This window comes from Leguminivora glycinivorella, chromosome 3 (genome assembly GCF_023078275.1).
Source record: "Leguminivora glycinivorella isolate SPB_JAAS2020 chromosome 3, LegGlyc_1.1, whole genome shotgun sequence".
Lineage (NCBI taxonomy): Eukaryota > Metazoa > Arthropoda > Insecta > Lepidoptera > Tortricidae > Leguminivora > Leguminivora glycinivorella.
Genome location: NC_062973.1, coordinates 5,149,138 through 5,165,303, shown reverse-complemented (window position 1 = coordinate 5,165,303; position 16,166 = coordinate 5,149,138). Strand labels below are relative to the sequence as shown.

Genomic DNA, 16,166 nt, shown 5'->3' with positions numbered 1-16,166 from the left:
TTTTTGTAGTCGGTACTAGACCTGTTCGTCGCCTTGCTATTGCCTGTTTGCCCCACCCAACCATACACAGGCTGGTACCGACTCCAAAAATAATTGATTTGTTTATAATTTGGATGTTTAACTTATTGCAATACGATAAGAAATCTGAATTGAAAGGTTTATTATTTTTGGCTTTTTAGTTTCTCCGTGTTTTGTAACGCGCTTATTTTTGAAGGCGGTTTTATTTTTTGTTAAAAAGTTTATTTATTTGTTGATTTTTAGTGGTTCCTAGTGATATTATATGTATCAGTCCGAATACATGTACAGTAGTGAAAGAATTATCCTTTAACTCCTAACCATTGAGGATTTGACCTTCCATCAGCAGCTCAGCCACATAAAATTATTACCATCAGGCGTAAATACTGGTGTACCTTTGAAAAATAGACTAAAAACATTACATGTGCCTATAACATTTGAAGAGTTCCCTCGATTTCTCCAGGATCCCATCATCAGACCCTGACTTGGTGCCAATGGGACCATCTCGGGGTTATACCGGTTCGATCAAAAAATTTTGAAAATCGGTCCACGATTCTCGGAGATATCGAGTAACATACATACAAAAAAAAAATAAAAAAAAAAAAAACATTCAGTCGAATTGAGAACCTCCTCCTTTTTTGAAGTCGGTTAAAAATGGTTAATACTTCAGTAAGTTTGGCCTCTTTTGAGTTTCACAGATAAAGTACTTAATAACCTATAACTAGAAGAAGGAAAAATAGTCAGCAACATAACTGTGTGTCGAATATTCTAGAGGTATTTAGTTACAGCAGGCAATAATGTTCAAGTGCAACAATAGCACGAGTTTTCAATGAATCCATAAAAAATTAAAAACATACCTACCATGCAACCAACACCTGCGAATCATTGGCATTCCATTTTAAAGCTAAGTAATACACCGTGTCTTTTTATTTCCATAAAAATCGACACGTCTTTAGGCTTCTGCAAAAGCTTCCTGGACTTCCTGGTACATAGTAGTAGGTTTTTGTGAAATTAGATTTTGTTTAATAACTCAATAACATTAAAGGTTAAGAAACTAGTTTCTTAGAGACATTAACTTTAATGAACTTGAAGAATTAAAAGTAACCGGAATCAAAAGTAACACAGCGTATATTAAGTACCTGCAGTTGATAACATTGCTTTCACTTTATTTTCTGCATACCTGCTGAATTTTAACAAAATATTGTGTCAAGTGTAAAAAATATTTGTTGAAAATTAAAACTAGTAGGTACCAATTTATTTTTTAATACACGTGTCAAATAACAGGTATTAGGTATTAAGTAAAAAGTAGTTACTTGAGTAGGTATACAAAACTAAAGGAATACCTAATGACAATAAGGTTGTCAAATCGGACCCCAGGCTCTCATGAGCCGTGGTATTTATGCCGGGTTAAGAGGGCTTTCGGGTGAAAAACAGGTAAATCGCAACCGAGCGCTTGATCATACCGTGTGTGGTATCAAATTAAAGGGCTGTGCGAGTAATTTACAAATATATATCACATTATAGGACTTTTTCTACTTGGTCTAACAAAATATGAGAAAATGTCCAAAAGTGGTAATAATTGTACCGGTGAAGGCTCGTTTTCAAAAAATTGCCAAAAATAAATAATAGCAATTTATAATCACTAAAGCATAACAGCAAAATAAATAAACGTTGCAGATTAATAAAGTACAAAAATTACTTCGATGTGATGTAGATTTTCAAAGAAAATGTCACTTAATTTTAGGTAATTTCTGAAAAAAATTGAATTCGTCTTAGCCTTGTTTACTCTTTTTCAAAACCTTATAATAAAAAAGTAGTCTGAGAAGATTGTAGCACAGGATAAACGAATTATAAATTTACCTGTTTTAGTATTCAAAATTGTCCAAATTTTACAAATAAGATCGACTAATTCTGCTCTATACGTGAGAGCTGCATTTGCTCAACTCAAGCCTGTCTGGGATTCAAACGTGCTTACTCGCCGCGTAAAAATCTCCCTCTTCGAATCCATTATCAAGTCCGTGCTGCTCTTCGGCTGTGAGACATGGAGAGTAACAAAGGGGCTAACGCACAAACTACAGGTGTTTGTCAATAAGTCCCTCCGGTCGATCCTCCGTATCTTCTGGCCGAAGATCATAAGAAATGAGGATTTGTGGAGTGTATGCCGACAACCTCCGATTGCACAGGAAGTGGCTCAGCGGAAATGGAGATGGATCGGTCATACCCTTCGAAGAGGAGCTACCAACAGCGCCAGTATCGCGTTTGAGTGGCGGCCTCAAGGAGGAAAGCGAGCCCGCAAACGCCCCGTACACACCTGGAGGCGGAGCGTAGAGAACGAGTTGCGGGAGTTCGGACTGAGTTGGAACGAGGCCAAGGCGGTGGCTCAAGATAGAAAGGCGTGGAAGGATCTTGTGGAGGCCCTATGCACCTATGGGGTGTCCTAGAACGATCAACAACAATAACAACATACGTGAGTTTCTCTAAACGTGCATTAGAGAAAAAATCATAATTAATTTAGTGAGTTAGTTTTCAAAAATCCAGTCTTATAAAAATCAAGATAATAAAATGATTTAACTGAAACTTGAATTAAATAAATCGATTGGATAACGGAAAGTGTAGTATTTCACCGACTAAAACTATCAATTTTACATTCTTTTGACGTTTTTCTTGAAAGCACCCTACTAGGTATGCCTCTTGTAGCGTCAAGCCAGAAAATGTGGACTGTAAACATGTGTAAATATGTATAAGTAAGTATGAAGAGGTACTACATCAGAAGTTCTAAGATGGCTTACCGGGTGCTGCAAGTTGAGCTTGCTCGCAAAACCCGTTCTTCTGCTGCTGATTTGGGAACTGTATTTCTGGTTTACGCTGTTATTAAATTCTTCACAATAGTATTTGGCTATTGCCTAAACAGATTTTGAGATGACACTAATTTTATTTTGAAGTTTAACATTTAATATTTTTTACTAGCAGGCTAGTGGCCGCGCTAGAACCAATGAATTTTGCTTTACCAAAGAATAAGGTTTACTAAACACTGTTCGACCTTATTTCAGACAACTAAAAGATAACAACATGAATAACATGATAACAACCGGTAACGGTCGTATCAAAATCAAGATGTTAATTTTCGAGTCTCTTATCTGTAGATGTCCAATTGTCCATAGAAGAGACGCCAGGCATTCTAAGGTGTAACATTATGACCAGTCTGCGCCTGCGTGCGGGCACAGAATACATATTCGGTGCGGGCCCTTTTTTTTCACCGCCGCCATATTTATGAAAATATAAAGGCTTAATCCATCCATACTAATATTATAAATGGGAAAGTGTGTGTGTCTGTTTGTTTGTCCGTCTTTCACGGCAAAACGGAGCAACGAATTGACGTGATTTTTTTAGGGAAATAGTTCTTCAACTATTTCCCTAAAAAAATCACGTCAATTCGTTGCTCCGCTCCCTTCGGATGGAGAGTGACATAGGCTTTTGGCTCTTTCTAACGCGAGCGAAGCTGCGGGCAAAAGCTAGTAGTTTATAATCCAATTTTACAATATTAATAATTCAAGGCTCAAGCTACTAGGCTCAAGGTACTTGTTGTATCTAGTACCTAAATAGCCTAAACTTAAAACTGTTGTATACCTACCTGCCAACAAAGCTACAAGCTTTTGAAGCTTTCCTCGATTCTCTGACACGGAGACTTGTTTTTAATATGCTGATTGGCGATTGACCCTAGTCACACCTGTAGGGCAATCATGGTCGCGCGATAGATGAGAAAACATCGGGCCGTCCCTATCGCACTTACAAATGGTGCGGTAGGGACGGCCTGCTAACATTTATCGCGCGACCATAATTGCCCGCCTTGCCTGGTAATGAAGACAGTCCAAGATGGAGCTCACTGATTCATTTATGCTTTAAAGAGACCGAGGTCGCATTTTGCAGGGAACACCGATGGTGGTAAGCGCGGATGTGGTGTAAACACCCGAAAAAGTTATTTTTCGTTTCCTAATTTTGTTAAGATAAGCAGGCCTTCCGAAACGCGCAGGCTGATGCGTAGTTCAGAATCGTAATCTTGGATATGGCGCGGATCGTTCGGCGGTTCCTCTTCTCTGCAGCCTTCACTACGGTCTAGCTTGGGCCCTGCCCCGCTGCTATATGTTCTTGTAGCTATTTTATATGTTTGGTAAGTAGTTTTGTATTTTATAAATGACCTAACTTTTTTTATGAAATAGGCAGCAAACGAGCAAACAAGCCGCCTGATGGGAAGCAGCCAGCGCCGCCTGTGGACATAAGCAACATCAGGATCTGCTTCTTGCAGAATCCTATATCATAGCGCAAGGGAAACATCTCAGAAGGTAGCTCATTCCACAACTTTCACGTTCTGGCCAAAAGCGAACGAGATGCCCGTTTGTTCTTGGTTTGCCACGTAGTTAACTTAAAATGTAAAATCAATAAAGTAAATTTAATAATATTAATTAAAATCCAACATTATTTACTACACGTGTACATATAACATTTCTGATAATATTGATATTGCAATTATTTAAGCAATCCCAAAAATGTTGAAGAACAAAATACACGTGGAAGTAATTAAGTATTTTATTATTATTTTTTATATAAAAGCGCTGCGAAAAATTGTATCAGTAGTTCTACTTGGTACCGTTCTAGTAAGATCATACCTATCAACGAACATCATGTTTGTGCCAATTGTCCTGGCAACCGTCTGCCTCGCCAGCAGCACGGTCTTGGCTGCTTTCGACAAGCCGTACTACGACCTGGAAGACGCCGAGAACCTATTCGACGCCTTCCTTCAAGAGCATAATAAAGTATACACCCGTCAAGAGTATCACGAAAGGCTCGCAATCTTCAAAAAATCCTTAAAATCGATAAATGAGCAAAATGAGAAATTCCCTGACACTGTATTTGGATTGAATTACTTCGCTGACTTAACTCCCAAAGAGTTACAGTGTTATCGCGGTTACAAACAGCAAAATGTTAATTTGACGAACGTGGAGATCACCGAGGGGTTGGATGCGCCTGAGGCCTTTGACTGGAGACAACAAAATAAGGTTACACATGTTAAGAACCAACAACAATGTGGGAGTTGCTTCATCTTCAGTGCTATTGGTATATATCCTTATTTTATTTATTTACCTTGTTGTTATTATCTTCGTTTAAATTTAAAATTGTAGTGTTTGCGTTAGCATGTATTTCCCACCAGGGATCCCCACTGCCATAGAGTTCTCTTTTAGTACGCCACTTCTCCCGGTCCTGGGCTGGTCTCATCCATTGTGACCCACTAATCTCCGGATGTCGTCGACCCAACGAGCCAATGGATGCCAGGCGTTTTTTACATTTCCATTCCTTTAACTTTTTTGGTCCACCTGCTATCACTCTGCCTAGCAACGTGTCCCGCCCAACTCCATTTTAGTTTGATAATAACGAATCTCACGTCTTGCAGCTTGGTGCGACGACGGATCTCGGTATTCCTCACTCGATTTTGCATCTTGCAGGTATCAATGGTGTGCTGAAACAGTTGTTGTAATATTTGTCTTGCTCTTTTTGCAGGTGACATTGAAGGTCAGCATGCTATTAAGCACAATCAACTCATAGCTCTGTCCGAACAACAAGCTCTCGACTGTCTTAATGTAGGAACTTGCGAGGGAGGATGGATGCACCAAGTTATGCAGTATGTTTAATTTTAATTTATTTTAATTTTAATATAGAACAAATCCAATTATTGTATTAAATATAAACTTTTTTAACTAGTTATATTAATTATAATATAAGTACATTATACAGGATGATTCATGAGTCGTGAGCAGGAGTGAACAGGGTACTGGGGAGGGTCACGCTGAGCAACTTTCATAATGGGGCAACACTGAATTGTGATTATTTTTCTTAACTATGACTTAATTGATAAGTACTTAATTGATAGCTAATTATCAATTACGTTCTAATTATGACTTAATTGATGATTAACTATCAATTAAGTCATAGTTAAGAAAAAAAAATATCACAATTTAGTGTTGCCCCATTATGAAAGTTGCTCAGTGTGACCCTCCCCAGTACCCTGTTCACTCCTGCTCACGACTCATGAATCACCCTGTATAGAGTCAATCACGTCAGCCGCGTCGACGCTAATTCGATTCAGGCGTGGATTTTATCGTGAAAAAACAGATTGTCAAATTTTATAAGGGGAATTATTTTTTAATGGGGTTATCTTTTCCTGTAGGAGGTAATTAACGAGTTATAAAATAAATAAAATACATTTATTTCAGACTATTTGGGTCCATAAGTTTGTTAATAAATTTTACAATAATAAATCTTACAAACTAAGGTTAATATCCTAAATTACTAACTTAGAACCTAGACATAAATGTAGCTGGGACCAGTGTTTAATTAAACCACTGTCCCATCTACCTGCAACGACGGCTAGGAGACTAGCGGCTGCCGCTCACCCTGCGGAGCGTGGCAGCGCAGCGCTTGCGCAGTGTTGTGTGGAACCCGCCTACATGCGCATCCGCGAACATGCCAGACGCGCTGCAGTACTGCGGCAGCCGCAACAGTACGTACGTTCAGGGAACGCGTCAATGTATTGCACGCGCAGGGCGTTAAATGCTTTTTGAGTATATCTAGTCCACAGGCTACAGGCGTACAGTGAGGTACAATACGCTCGAAATAGTGCTATTTTAACCAGCGCTGTACACCTGCTGAACCTGCGGGCTATCATGTTGGCCATGATGGCCAGAGCCCTACGCTCACGTTCCATATCCGTGTCATCACGCCGGTCATCGGTAACCAAGTGCCCGAGATATTTAAATGTAAACACCATGACATGTTGAGAATGGGTGGGACATGAGAAGGGCACTTATTTCCCACCCTAAATACCATGTACTCACTTTTGAGAACATTGTACTCAAGGCTATGACTTAGAGCGTAGGATTCACACTTCTCAATCAGCATACGCAGGCCACCAACCGAGGGGCTCAGCAATACCATGTCATCAGCATAGCTAATGTTGTTAAAACAAACCTTATCTATGTGACAACCGACATGCATACTGCTAAGCCCACCGATCAGTGCGTCCATATACAGATTGAAGAGCTTGGGAGAGGTTATCCCCCCCTGCCTCACCCCACACTCTAGACCATATTCATCAGACTGCGCATTGCCCCACCGAACAGTATTTCGCTGGCTCGCGTACCAACTCCTAAATATGCGTGTGAGTTCCTTTGGAAATTGCACTTCGTCGAGTTTCTTCCATATTAGTTCATAATTGACAAGATCGAAGGCCTTGGAAATATCTAAAAAACACGCATATATAGGAGTCTTCCTGCGGGTATAGTACTCGACGGCGTGCTTTAAACAAACAATTGCACTTTCTGTAGATAAGCCGGCGCGAAAGTATTTGTCCAATTGTGTGTTCAACAGGCCATCGAATACCCGTGCTACAATGGTAGCCAGCGAAATAGGTCGATAGTTGTTCTTGTTCGATACATCACCCGTTTAATTTTTGACAATAGGCATCACCCGTTTATTTTAACAATTGTTTTTGTCATGAGTGGAGGTAGGTACGAGTGACATATACACAGGTTGAAGAAAATTGCTTGCACTCGAGGCAGGTGAGATCCAGCAAACCGCAGGTGCTCAACACTGAGACGGTCATGACCTGGAGATTTACTCCTTTTCATTTCCTTTAGTACGCTAGCTACGACACTAGCACTAAAACATTACTCTTTTCGTACGTCATCATAATTAATTGCATGTAAAAAATACGCAAGTAAGTAGGGCAAACTCGCCTCATTCAGTGACACGCCTAATTCGGTAGTACAAGCTTTGAAGCTCTATTCCGAAAGACGATGCGTTAGGTTGTTTCACCGAATTAGGCGTGTCACCGAATGAGGCGAGTTTGCCTTATAACAGGTTAGCACTGATTGACTTGCACGTTATCTATTCGCGGATAAGCAAAGGAATGTTATAGTTTTTGATCATCATAATAAGTATATCTTTTATTTTTTAAGGGAATTAGCTCAAAGACAAATGAAATCAGAAAAGGAGAGTGATTATCCCTACAAAGGAGCCAAAGATAGCAGCTGTCAATATGCGCCCAACAATGGGGTTGTCCAGTGCACGGGCGGCGAACAAAAAGCTATCATGGACGAAGAACAGCTGAAGGCCCGTCTAGCCAACCGTGGACCTATTTCGATTGGTAAATTTCGTTCTTTAACCTCTTGAGTCCTGGCACCGTATAGCCGAATGCCATTTCTGCGACGCGAAACGAAATCGAAACGCCGCAGAAAGGTAGTCAGCGTGCGTAGCCGAATGGCATTTCCCCGACGCCGAACGAAAACGAAACGCCACGCCAGTTAGTCTGGCTCTGTCGTGCCAATACGCACGAGCGATAGAGATAGATATCTACGAGCGTTTCGTTTCGTGAGCGTTTGTGCCATTCGGCTACGCACCCTGGCTCTGTTGCGCCAATACGCAAGAGCGATAGATATGTATACATATAGTATAGATAGCTACTCAACGAAATAAATTATTATATCGTGAGCGTTTCGTGAGTATTTGTGCATTCTGGTAGCGTTTGTTTCGTCTTTGAATTTTGAACCTTTTAAATCTCAATAAAAGTTAAAAATAAATGTTGGAAAATGTGCAAAAATTTGTAAAATAGGACTGAGGTGGTTAAAATTCAGTTTTTCGTAATTTCAGTCTCCACGTTCTTTGATTTCTACTTTATGATACTTAAATCTAAGATTAATTAACTTTATTTTACTATCCATTTGAAGTTTTCCACTGTGGGTTTTAAAAAATCTTTGAATGCTCTTTTGAGGAATGTCCTTTAGGTAAAATGAGCCAGCTTAAGTATTTATGGTAGTTTTCCTCCAGGGTCTGACTTATTTTTCCCTGCGTAGTATAAAAATACTTAAAACATCACATGGGATTTAAACCCAGAATCGCGGCTAAGCAGGCAAGGTCACTATCCGTTAGGCCAGACTGGTGGACAGTTCTGTTATGAATATCGCTAACCTCTTATTTACATGTAATATTTTCTTGCAGCTATAAATGCAAACGACTTCAACTATTATCATCATGGTATTCTGATACCTAGTCAATGCACAGGACAACCCGTAGATCACGCGGTGCTTTTGGTGGGATACGGAGAAGGTTTGTACAAAATATTACGACAGTTTGTTCAGCTATGATTTCATTGGAAAAAAAAGTATTTTTTCACTTTGAGTTCTCGCGCTTTGTACACATTTTTTTATTTTATTTATTTATTGGTATTTAGGACAACAACAGCCGTAAATATTCAACTTACATAGGTATTTTTACATAGACTTAGGCCAATAACAGTTATCCGTTGAGTGAAAAGTATTATACACAATAATTATGTTACTAAAAAAAAAAACTTGTGTTACATATTTAAAATTACAGTGAAAATGTGCAAGCCACACAGAAAACAGTGAACTGATGCAAACAATACATACAACGAAAAGTGAAGTTAGAGGTCGATACACAGGTTAAATATTACCCTACCTTAATAATATTTATAGGTAAATGAATTTAGCGATTATAAATAATTCTTTTAATCACGCTTATACCCAAGGATCACTATAAATTACGCAGATTAAGCTCTTGTAAGAAATGCCTATTGTTCTACTTTTTTTTTATATACCCTTCCATATTATAAGTGATAAGATACCAAGATATATCGTCTTTCCAAGCCCAAACACAAAATACCTTTTACTTTATAATGAATTACATGTATTTTTTTTATTTTTTTTATCCGTTATTTTTCAATATTTTTTTCATCACACTGGAAAAGTAAATCCTTAAATAGTAATTTTTCAATACTACGGAGTTTATTCGCTCTATTTGCAATAGGTAGATCTTTTTCCAGAATGTCCACCGCAAGTGTTTTTGTGGCTTTACGATTAAAAAATACATTTTTTTTCTGTAATCTTTAAGCCGCCTAAAGCACAAGTGCTAGAAAGTTCCAATTTACATATCATACTTAATCTATGTGTTAGGTACAGCGGGGCAAATCTCGACTGGGAGGCAAATAGAACTGGTCCATTTTATCCATGTCCTACAATGTTTGCATTATCAAATAGTGTCCATCGGTTATATAATAATATGGTAGGCGTGTTTAGTGGATACATGTAAAGCTTAACATAATAGTGTAATAATGGAAAAAAGGGATCAGTTACAATTGACCCCCAGTCGAGATTGGTCCGGCTGTACCTTACAAAATTATAAAGTTACTAGCTTTTGCCCGCGGCGTCGCTCGCGTTAGAGACAAATAGTAGCCTACTCGTATGTCACTCTCCATCCCTTCAACTATATCCACCTAAAAAATCACGTCAATTTGTCGCTCCGTTTTGCCGTGAAAGACGGACAAACAAACAAACACATACACACTTAATAGGTAATATTAGGATGGATCTTAAGATTCAGTGAACAGTGAAAGTTTTAAAAAGGATTGATAATATGGGAAAACAAAATAATTTAACCGTTTATAATAGTGTGTACACGTAACATGCACCTAGACCTAAGAAATATTGAATACCCTTACAGGGTGTCATGTACCTACCTCTTTAATGTGTAACACGTAACACCTAATGTATTATGAACATGACTGCAATACAATAAAGAATAATAATGTGAAATAATTGTCTTAATAAGCCGCAGCCCTAACCACCGGCAGCTTGGGCCCTGCCCCGCTGCTGGCGGCACCCTAGCTTAGGTTTTTTTATAATATGTTTATATGTCTTTATATTTAATTTTTATGTACACATTGTAAAATACCTAGCCTAAGAATTAAAATAAATACTGAATGTCTTAATAATATTTTACAGAAGGCGGCCAAAAGTACTGGATAATCAAGAATTCCTGGGGAGTTGGCTGGGGAGAGCAAGGTTATGTGCGCATGCTGCGAGGAGTCAACGCATGCGGCATTGGGTCTGCCGTAGCCGAATCCACTGTAGCATAAGAGCATAACCTCTTTCGTTTACTATTACGAGCACTCAATGAATCCCAAAGCGTATTCAAGGCATAGCAAAATTCTAAATTAAACTTCATCATCATCATCATCATATCAGCCGAAAGACGTCCACTTCTGGACATAGGCCTCCCCAAAGATTGCCACAATGACCTGTCCTGCGCCACCCGCATCCAGCGGACTCCTGCACCAAGTCATCGGTCCACCTTGTGGGTCTACCCACCAAAACCAAAGCCAAATTAAACTTAAGAAGTAGCAAGCAGTTTCATGGCTCACCTTTACGATAATCAACTTACCTATACATCTTTTATCATGGTTTAGGTAGGAAATTAATTAACAATAATGTGAATTTGGGCAGCATGAAAACTTACAAGAAAACTAAAATTTTCATAACTGTTCTTTTTCTTCACAATTATATCGGCTTCATTCAATAATTGGAAATAAATAAATTTGGTATATCGTGGCTAGACTTTCAAACTGACTTTTTTTTTAACCCCTTTTCCTACAGATTCAAAAGAACTAGTTAGGAACAGTTAGTTCAACTGCAACATTAATTTTCCAAAATCCGGATACCTATACAATGTACTACGTGTACTTCTTAACTTTCTCTAATGAGTACTTATAAACTGTTATTGCCCACTTGACAAGTGTCTGTGCTCTACATTGCTGGCAATTTTTTTTTTGTTAGAATGTTTAATAAAGTCAAAATGTTTATTTTTAATTACTGAAAAGGGCATGGTTGAGTTAACTTACTATGTTAGATTACGCTCCTTTAAAAAGCCCATTTGCTGTTAACCATATAGGTACTTACATATTCTTCGCTGATAATACATTGTTTACTTAACATCATTTTTATTTCAAAACAAAAAAACCTTCACTCATGGGGTTCTGGTGAAAGATACTCGTACTTGCGAATGTTGGATTATGTAGAAATCTGTATTATTAAAAAGTGGTTCCGCTACTACCTCACTTCGCGCTTCTACAAAGTCAGGGTTGGGGGTTGGGAACACCTTCAGTCGGTGTACCCTTGTTTCACCGACAAATTTTTCATCGAAATTCATTTCATCGACAACAAATCATCGAAAGTTTAGTTCGAGTAAAATTGTTTCAACTACTATTTATTTGAAATTTTCTTAGTTATTAACCGACTTCAAAAAAGGAGGAGGTTCTCAATTCGACTGAATGTGTTTTTTTTTCTTGTATGTATGTTACTCGATATCTCCGAGAATTGTGGACCGATTTTCAAAATTTTTTTTTTGATCGAACGGGTACGAGGGTCTTGCCAAATGAAGTTAGATACTCCATGGTCATTTGATCGATATTGGCCAGTTTTACACCATTGTAAAGGTAGGTTATTTGCTTACAAATTTAAAAATGGAACACTTGGAAATTCGTAGGATTCTTTTTTTAATTATTTTTTTTCTAAATAATTTTGGCGGGAATTTTCCGCAACAATGGAGCTTACTCGACGTGATTTTCGTGTTATGATATACAGAGTGGGGCCTGTAACAAAGGCGAAGAATTGAACTGTAGGCTATTCTCCTTATACTGATCAACATTTGTTCAGTGACTTTTAAAAATTATGAAGTCTTTAAATTTTTTATTTTTCATACAAAATAAATATAAGCTTCGATGTACGCCATTATTGTTGTCATTGACGTTGTCTGTCACACTTTGGACTTAACAGAATTCGCAATACATTACCTCTTAGAAAAAACTTTCAAGGGTGATAAAAATCAAAATACAAGTTATTTTTAAAAGTCGCCGAACAAATGTTGATCAGTATAAGGAGAATAGCTTAGAGTTCAATTCTTCGCCTTTGTTACAGGCCCCACTCTGTATTATGACTTTAAAAAAGGTTTAAAACCTCAAGAGTGTTGTGAACTTTTAGTTTTGGAGAGTCTGCGTGTTCATGTGCAACTGTTTTTAATTGTTTTGCCGAATTTAAAAGAGGACGGGAGAGCTTTGAAGATGAGGCGAAGACCGGACGGCCGCCAACCGCAGTCACTAAAGAAAATGGAACACAGGCTGTGGAAAAAAATATTCGTGCGAACCGACGAATTACATATGTAGAGCTCGAACGTGAACTGGGCATTGGATCAGCAGCATTGCAAACTATAATTATTCATAGTAAACTGTCTCTTCATAAGTGTTGTTCTAAATGGGTGCCGCACAAGCTCACCGATTTACAGAAAGACCGTCGCGTGGATTGGTGCAAATTTATGATAGATAAATTCGACGCAGGCGAGAAAAAAAACGTATATGATATACTTACAGGTGACGAAACATGGCTATATAACTACGATCTCGAAACAAAGCGACAGTCCACAATATGGTGTTTTGAAGATGAGCCGACGCCAACAAAATGTCACCGAACCCGAAGCACACAAAAACAAATGGTTGCCTCATTTTTCTGCAAGACGGGACATATTGCTACAATAGTGCTAGAAGATCAAAAGACAGTTAATTCAGAATGGTATGTGACAGTTTGTGCCCCAAGAGTACTGTCAGCTTGGCGTGACAAGCGGCCGAAGTCAGGAACCCGGCACCTATTCTGGCACCACGACAACGCTGCCCCGCACACTTCCGCTAGAACACTTGACTATTTCAGCTCAAAAAACGTGACTATTCTGCCCCACCCCCCATATTCCCCTGACCTAGCCCCCTGTGATTTTTACCTTTTTCCTAAAATTAAAAAAAAATTAAAAGGAAAGCGATTTGAGAACAAAGAAGATGCTCTGGCTGCTGTAGTGTAGTCGTGACGTAGCTTATTTATCATTGTAAAGGCTTGACCTAAATGAACCATAATTAATATTATATTAAAACAATACTTAAAGGTCAGCCTAAATGTCACGCACGTAGGCATCAACTATATAAGCCTAACCATCTTCAAATAAATGTTCTTTACTTAACTGGAAACAAGAGTATTATTTTATCACACCTACCGCCGACCATTATATGGCGACCCTGCCAGGCGGACTGCCTCTCAGCAGTCCAGGTATCATTTCTGCTCTCCAGCAAGCCTGAACACATCCCCTGATCCTGCAACATCATGGGAAGTCAGCCTGCCAAGGGCTATCAAAAGCAAGAAGAAATCATCATAGCCCAAAACGGCGCGGGTAGCAGCGTGCAGTCATCGCAAGCCGAGAACCACACGGTTGTTTACATAACCACCTCAATAATGATATTGGTGGCTATCACGTTTGTGTACATACTCTGGAAGAAAGTACACAAGTGCCTCACCAGGAAGATAGAACGTCAGGCAGTCGCGGTAGCGATGCGAAGAACCAGCTCTGTCTAATCATCACGGAGCACACCAAACCGGCGGAGCAGAACGAGCCAGCCCAGCAGCACAGCCCAGCTAACCAGCCAGTGTCTTCAGCCCAGCCGAACAAGCCTGCTCGCAGAAACAACCAAGCCAGCCCATGCAGTCAGCGCACGTAACGGTATTGTTAATTTATTTTCATTTCCGATCGTAATGAGCTTGTACTGGGGATAATTTGCTATGATTACGAGGGATGAGTAATGACTAAAATTGTGGACCTATATGAGAAATTGTCAAAATTACGAGACGATATAAGAAAATTAGGACCTAAGCGTCGGCAAGACAAACTCGGTCAGGACAAATTACTTCAAGCACAGCAAATTTATGCCAAGTACGAGGAGCTCGTAGAGGAAGTTAGCGATAAGTTAACCAAATCGGAAATATCTTTAGAAGACAGTCAGCTAGTAACATCATACTGCATCAAAATTGAACAGATTTTTAGCACCATAAAGGGGTATTTTTCAGAAAACGCAACGATGTCTTCTCAAGATAATTTTGAACTTAAGGCCGCGGTGACGGTCAAGACCAAGGTCACAACGTTAAAATAATAGCTGCAGGTAAGGAAAATATTGTGCACAAAAACAGAACTAAACCCTACTACTTATAAAAAAAAAAAAAATGTATATATAACTCACCAATTCCACAGTTATAATAGCGCGAAACACTAGTTACTGAACAAACTTGGTCTATAATAAAAAAAAAAAAAAAAAAAAAAAAAAAAAAAAACCACACACAACACACACTTATGCAGCCCATGGGGCCACTAAGTCCAACTCCGCCCAGAGCCAATCCAGTTCCAAGCGCGTCCAGGCTACACGCCAGAATAGGCCACTGGGGGACAACTCATGCGTAACCCCATAGAAGGTGTTGCTGTCCGACAATATGCATAGCTCCGATAACAACACATCCCCCAAGTCACGGGCCGGATGCCGGGGACACAGTAGGGGATGCCCCTCCACGGCATCCAACCACGCGATATAGGTCACTTCGGGGCCAGAAAAGTCCAGGGTCACCCCGAAAACCCGTACACCATGCCGTACCGCAAAGTCATTAATAACTAAATACACATATTCATACACATTCGCGACTTCCATAATGAAAAAAAAAAAAATATATATATATATAACAAAAGAAACAAAAGGAAACAAAAGTTAGCACAAGTGGGATGATTGACGAAACCACAGCAAGACTGATCCCATAATCTAAAGATACACTTTAGAAATGCAGATATTGCAATTAGAAACCAGGAAAACACCAATACGTATTGATGACAAGAGCACTCCATAGATGGATCTCCATCTTCCTTATTAAAATAGAGCATTGCTGACGGCGTCAACGCATTGAAATACTAGCATTTAAAATGTTTACATTGTAATATAATATTAAGGAAGCTAATACCTAAGATGTAACACTAATCCCTAAGATACGTACGTATGTGCTTAATTAAGGAATAAAATGTTAGAAATAGATTATGTATAACTACAGATAGCATTTAACCATATATTTTCGTTTTTAAGATCTAGATTGTTTAGAAAAAAATTTTTTTTTTAACCAGTAACCATTACGATAATATATCTGTATATAAACAAAAAAAAAATGTCAAAAACATTTTTTTTTTTCCAAAAAGAGGGAAGGTGTAGTGTAGTCGTGACGTAGCTTATTTATCATTGTAAAGGCTTGACCTAAATGAACCATAATTAATATTATATTAAAACAATACTTAAAGGTCAGCCTAAATGTCACGCACGTAGGCATCAACTATATAAGCCTAACCATCTTCAAATAAATGTTCTTTACTTAACTGGAAACAAGAGTATTATTTTATCACACCTA

At 38.7% G+C, this 16,166-nt stretch overlaps 1 protein-coding gene across 1 annotated transcript; it reads left to right on the top strand.

The window, feature by feature from the left end:
* The first annotated feature begins 4,673 nt into the window (after window positions 1-4,673).
* On the top strand, window positions 4,674-11,485 carry LOC125224869 (procathepsin L-like). The gene is made up of 5 exons (XM_048128370.1): window positions 4,674-5,127; window positions 5,569-5,689; window positions 8,025-8,212; window positions 9,064-9,171; window positions 10,866-11,485. The coding sequence occupies exons 1-5, from the start codon at window positions 4,695-4,697 to the stop codon at window positions 10,997-10,999; spliced, it is 984 nt and encodes a 327-aa protein (XP_047984327.1). The 5' UTR covers window positions 4,674-4,694; the 3' UTR covers window positions 11,000-11,485.
* The last annotated feature ends 4,681 nt before the right edge of the window (window positions 11,486-16,166 follow it).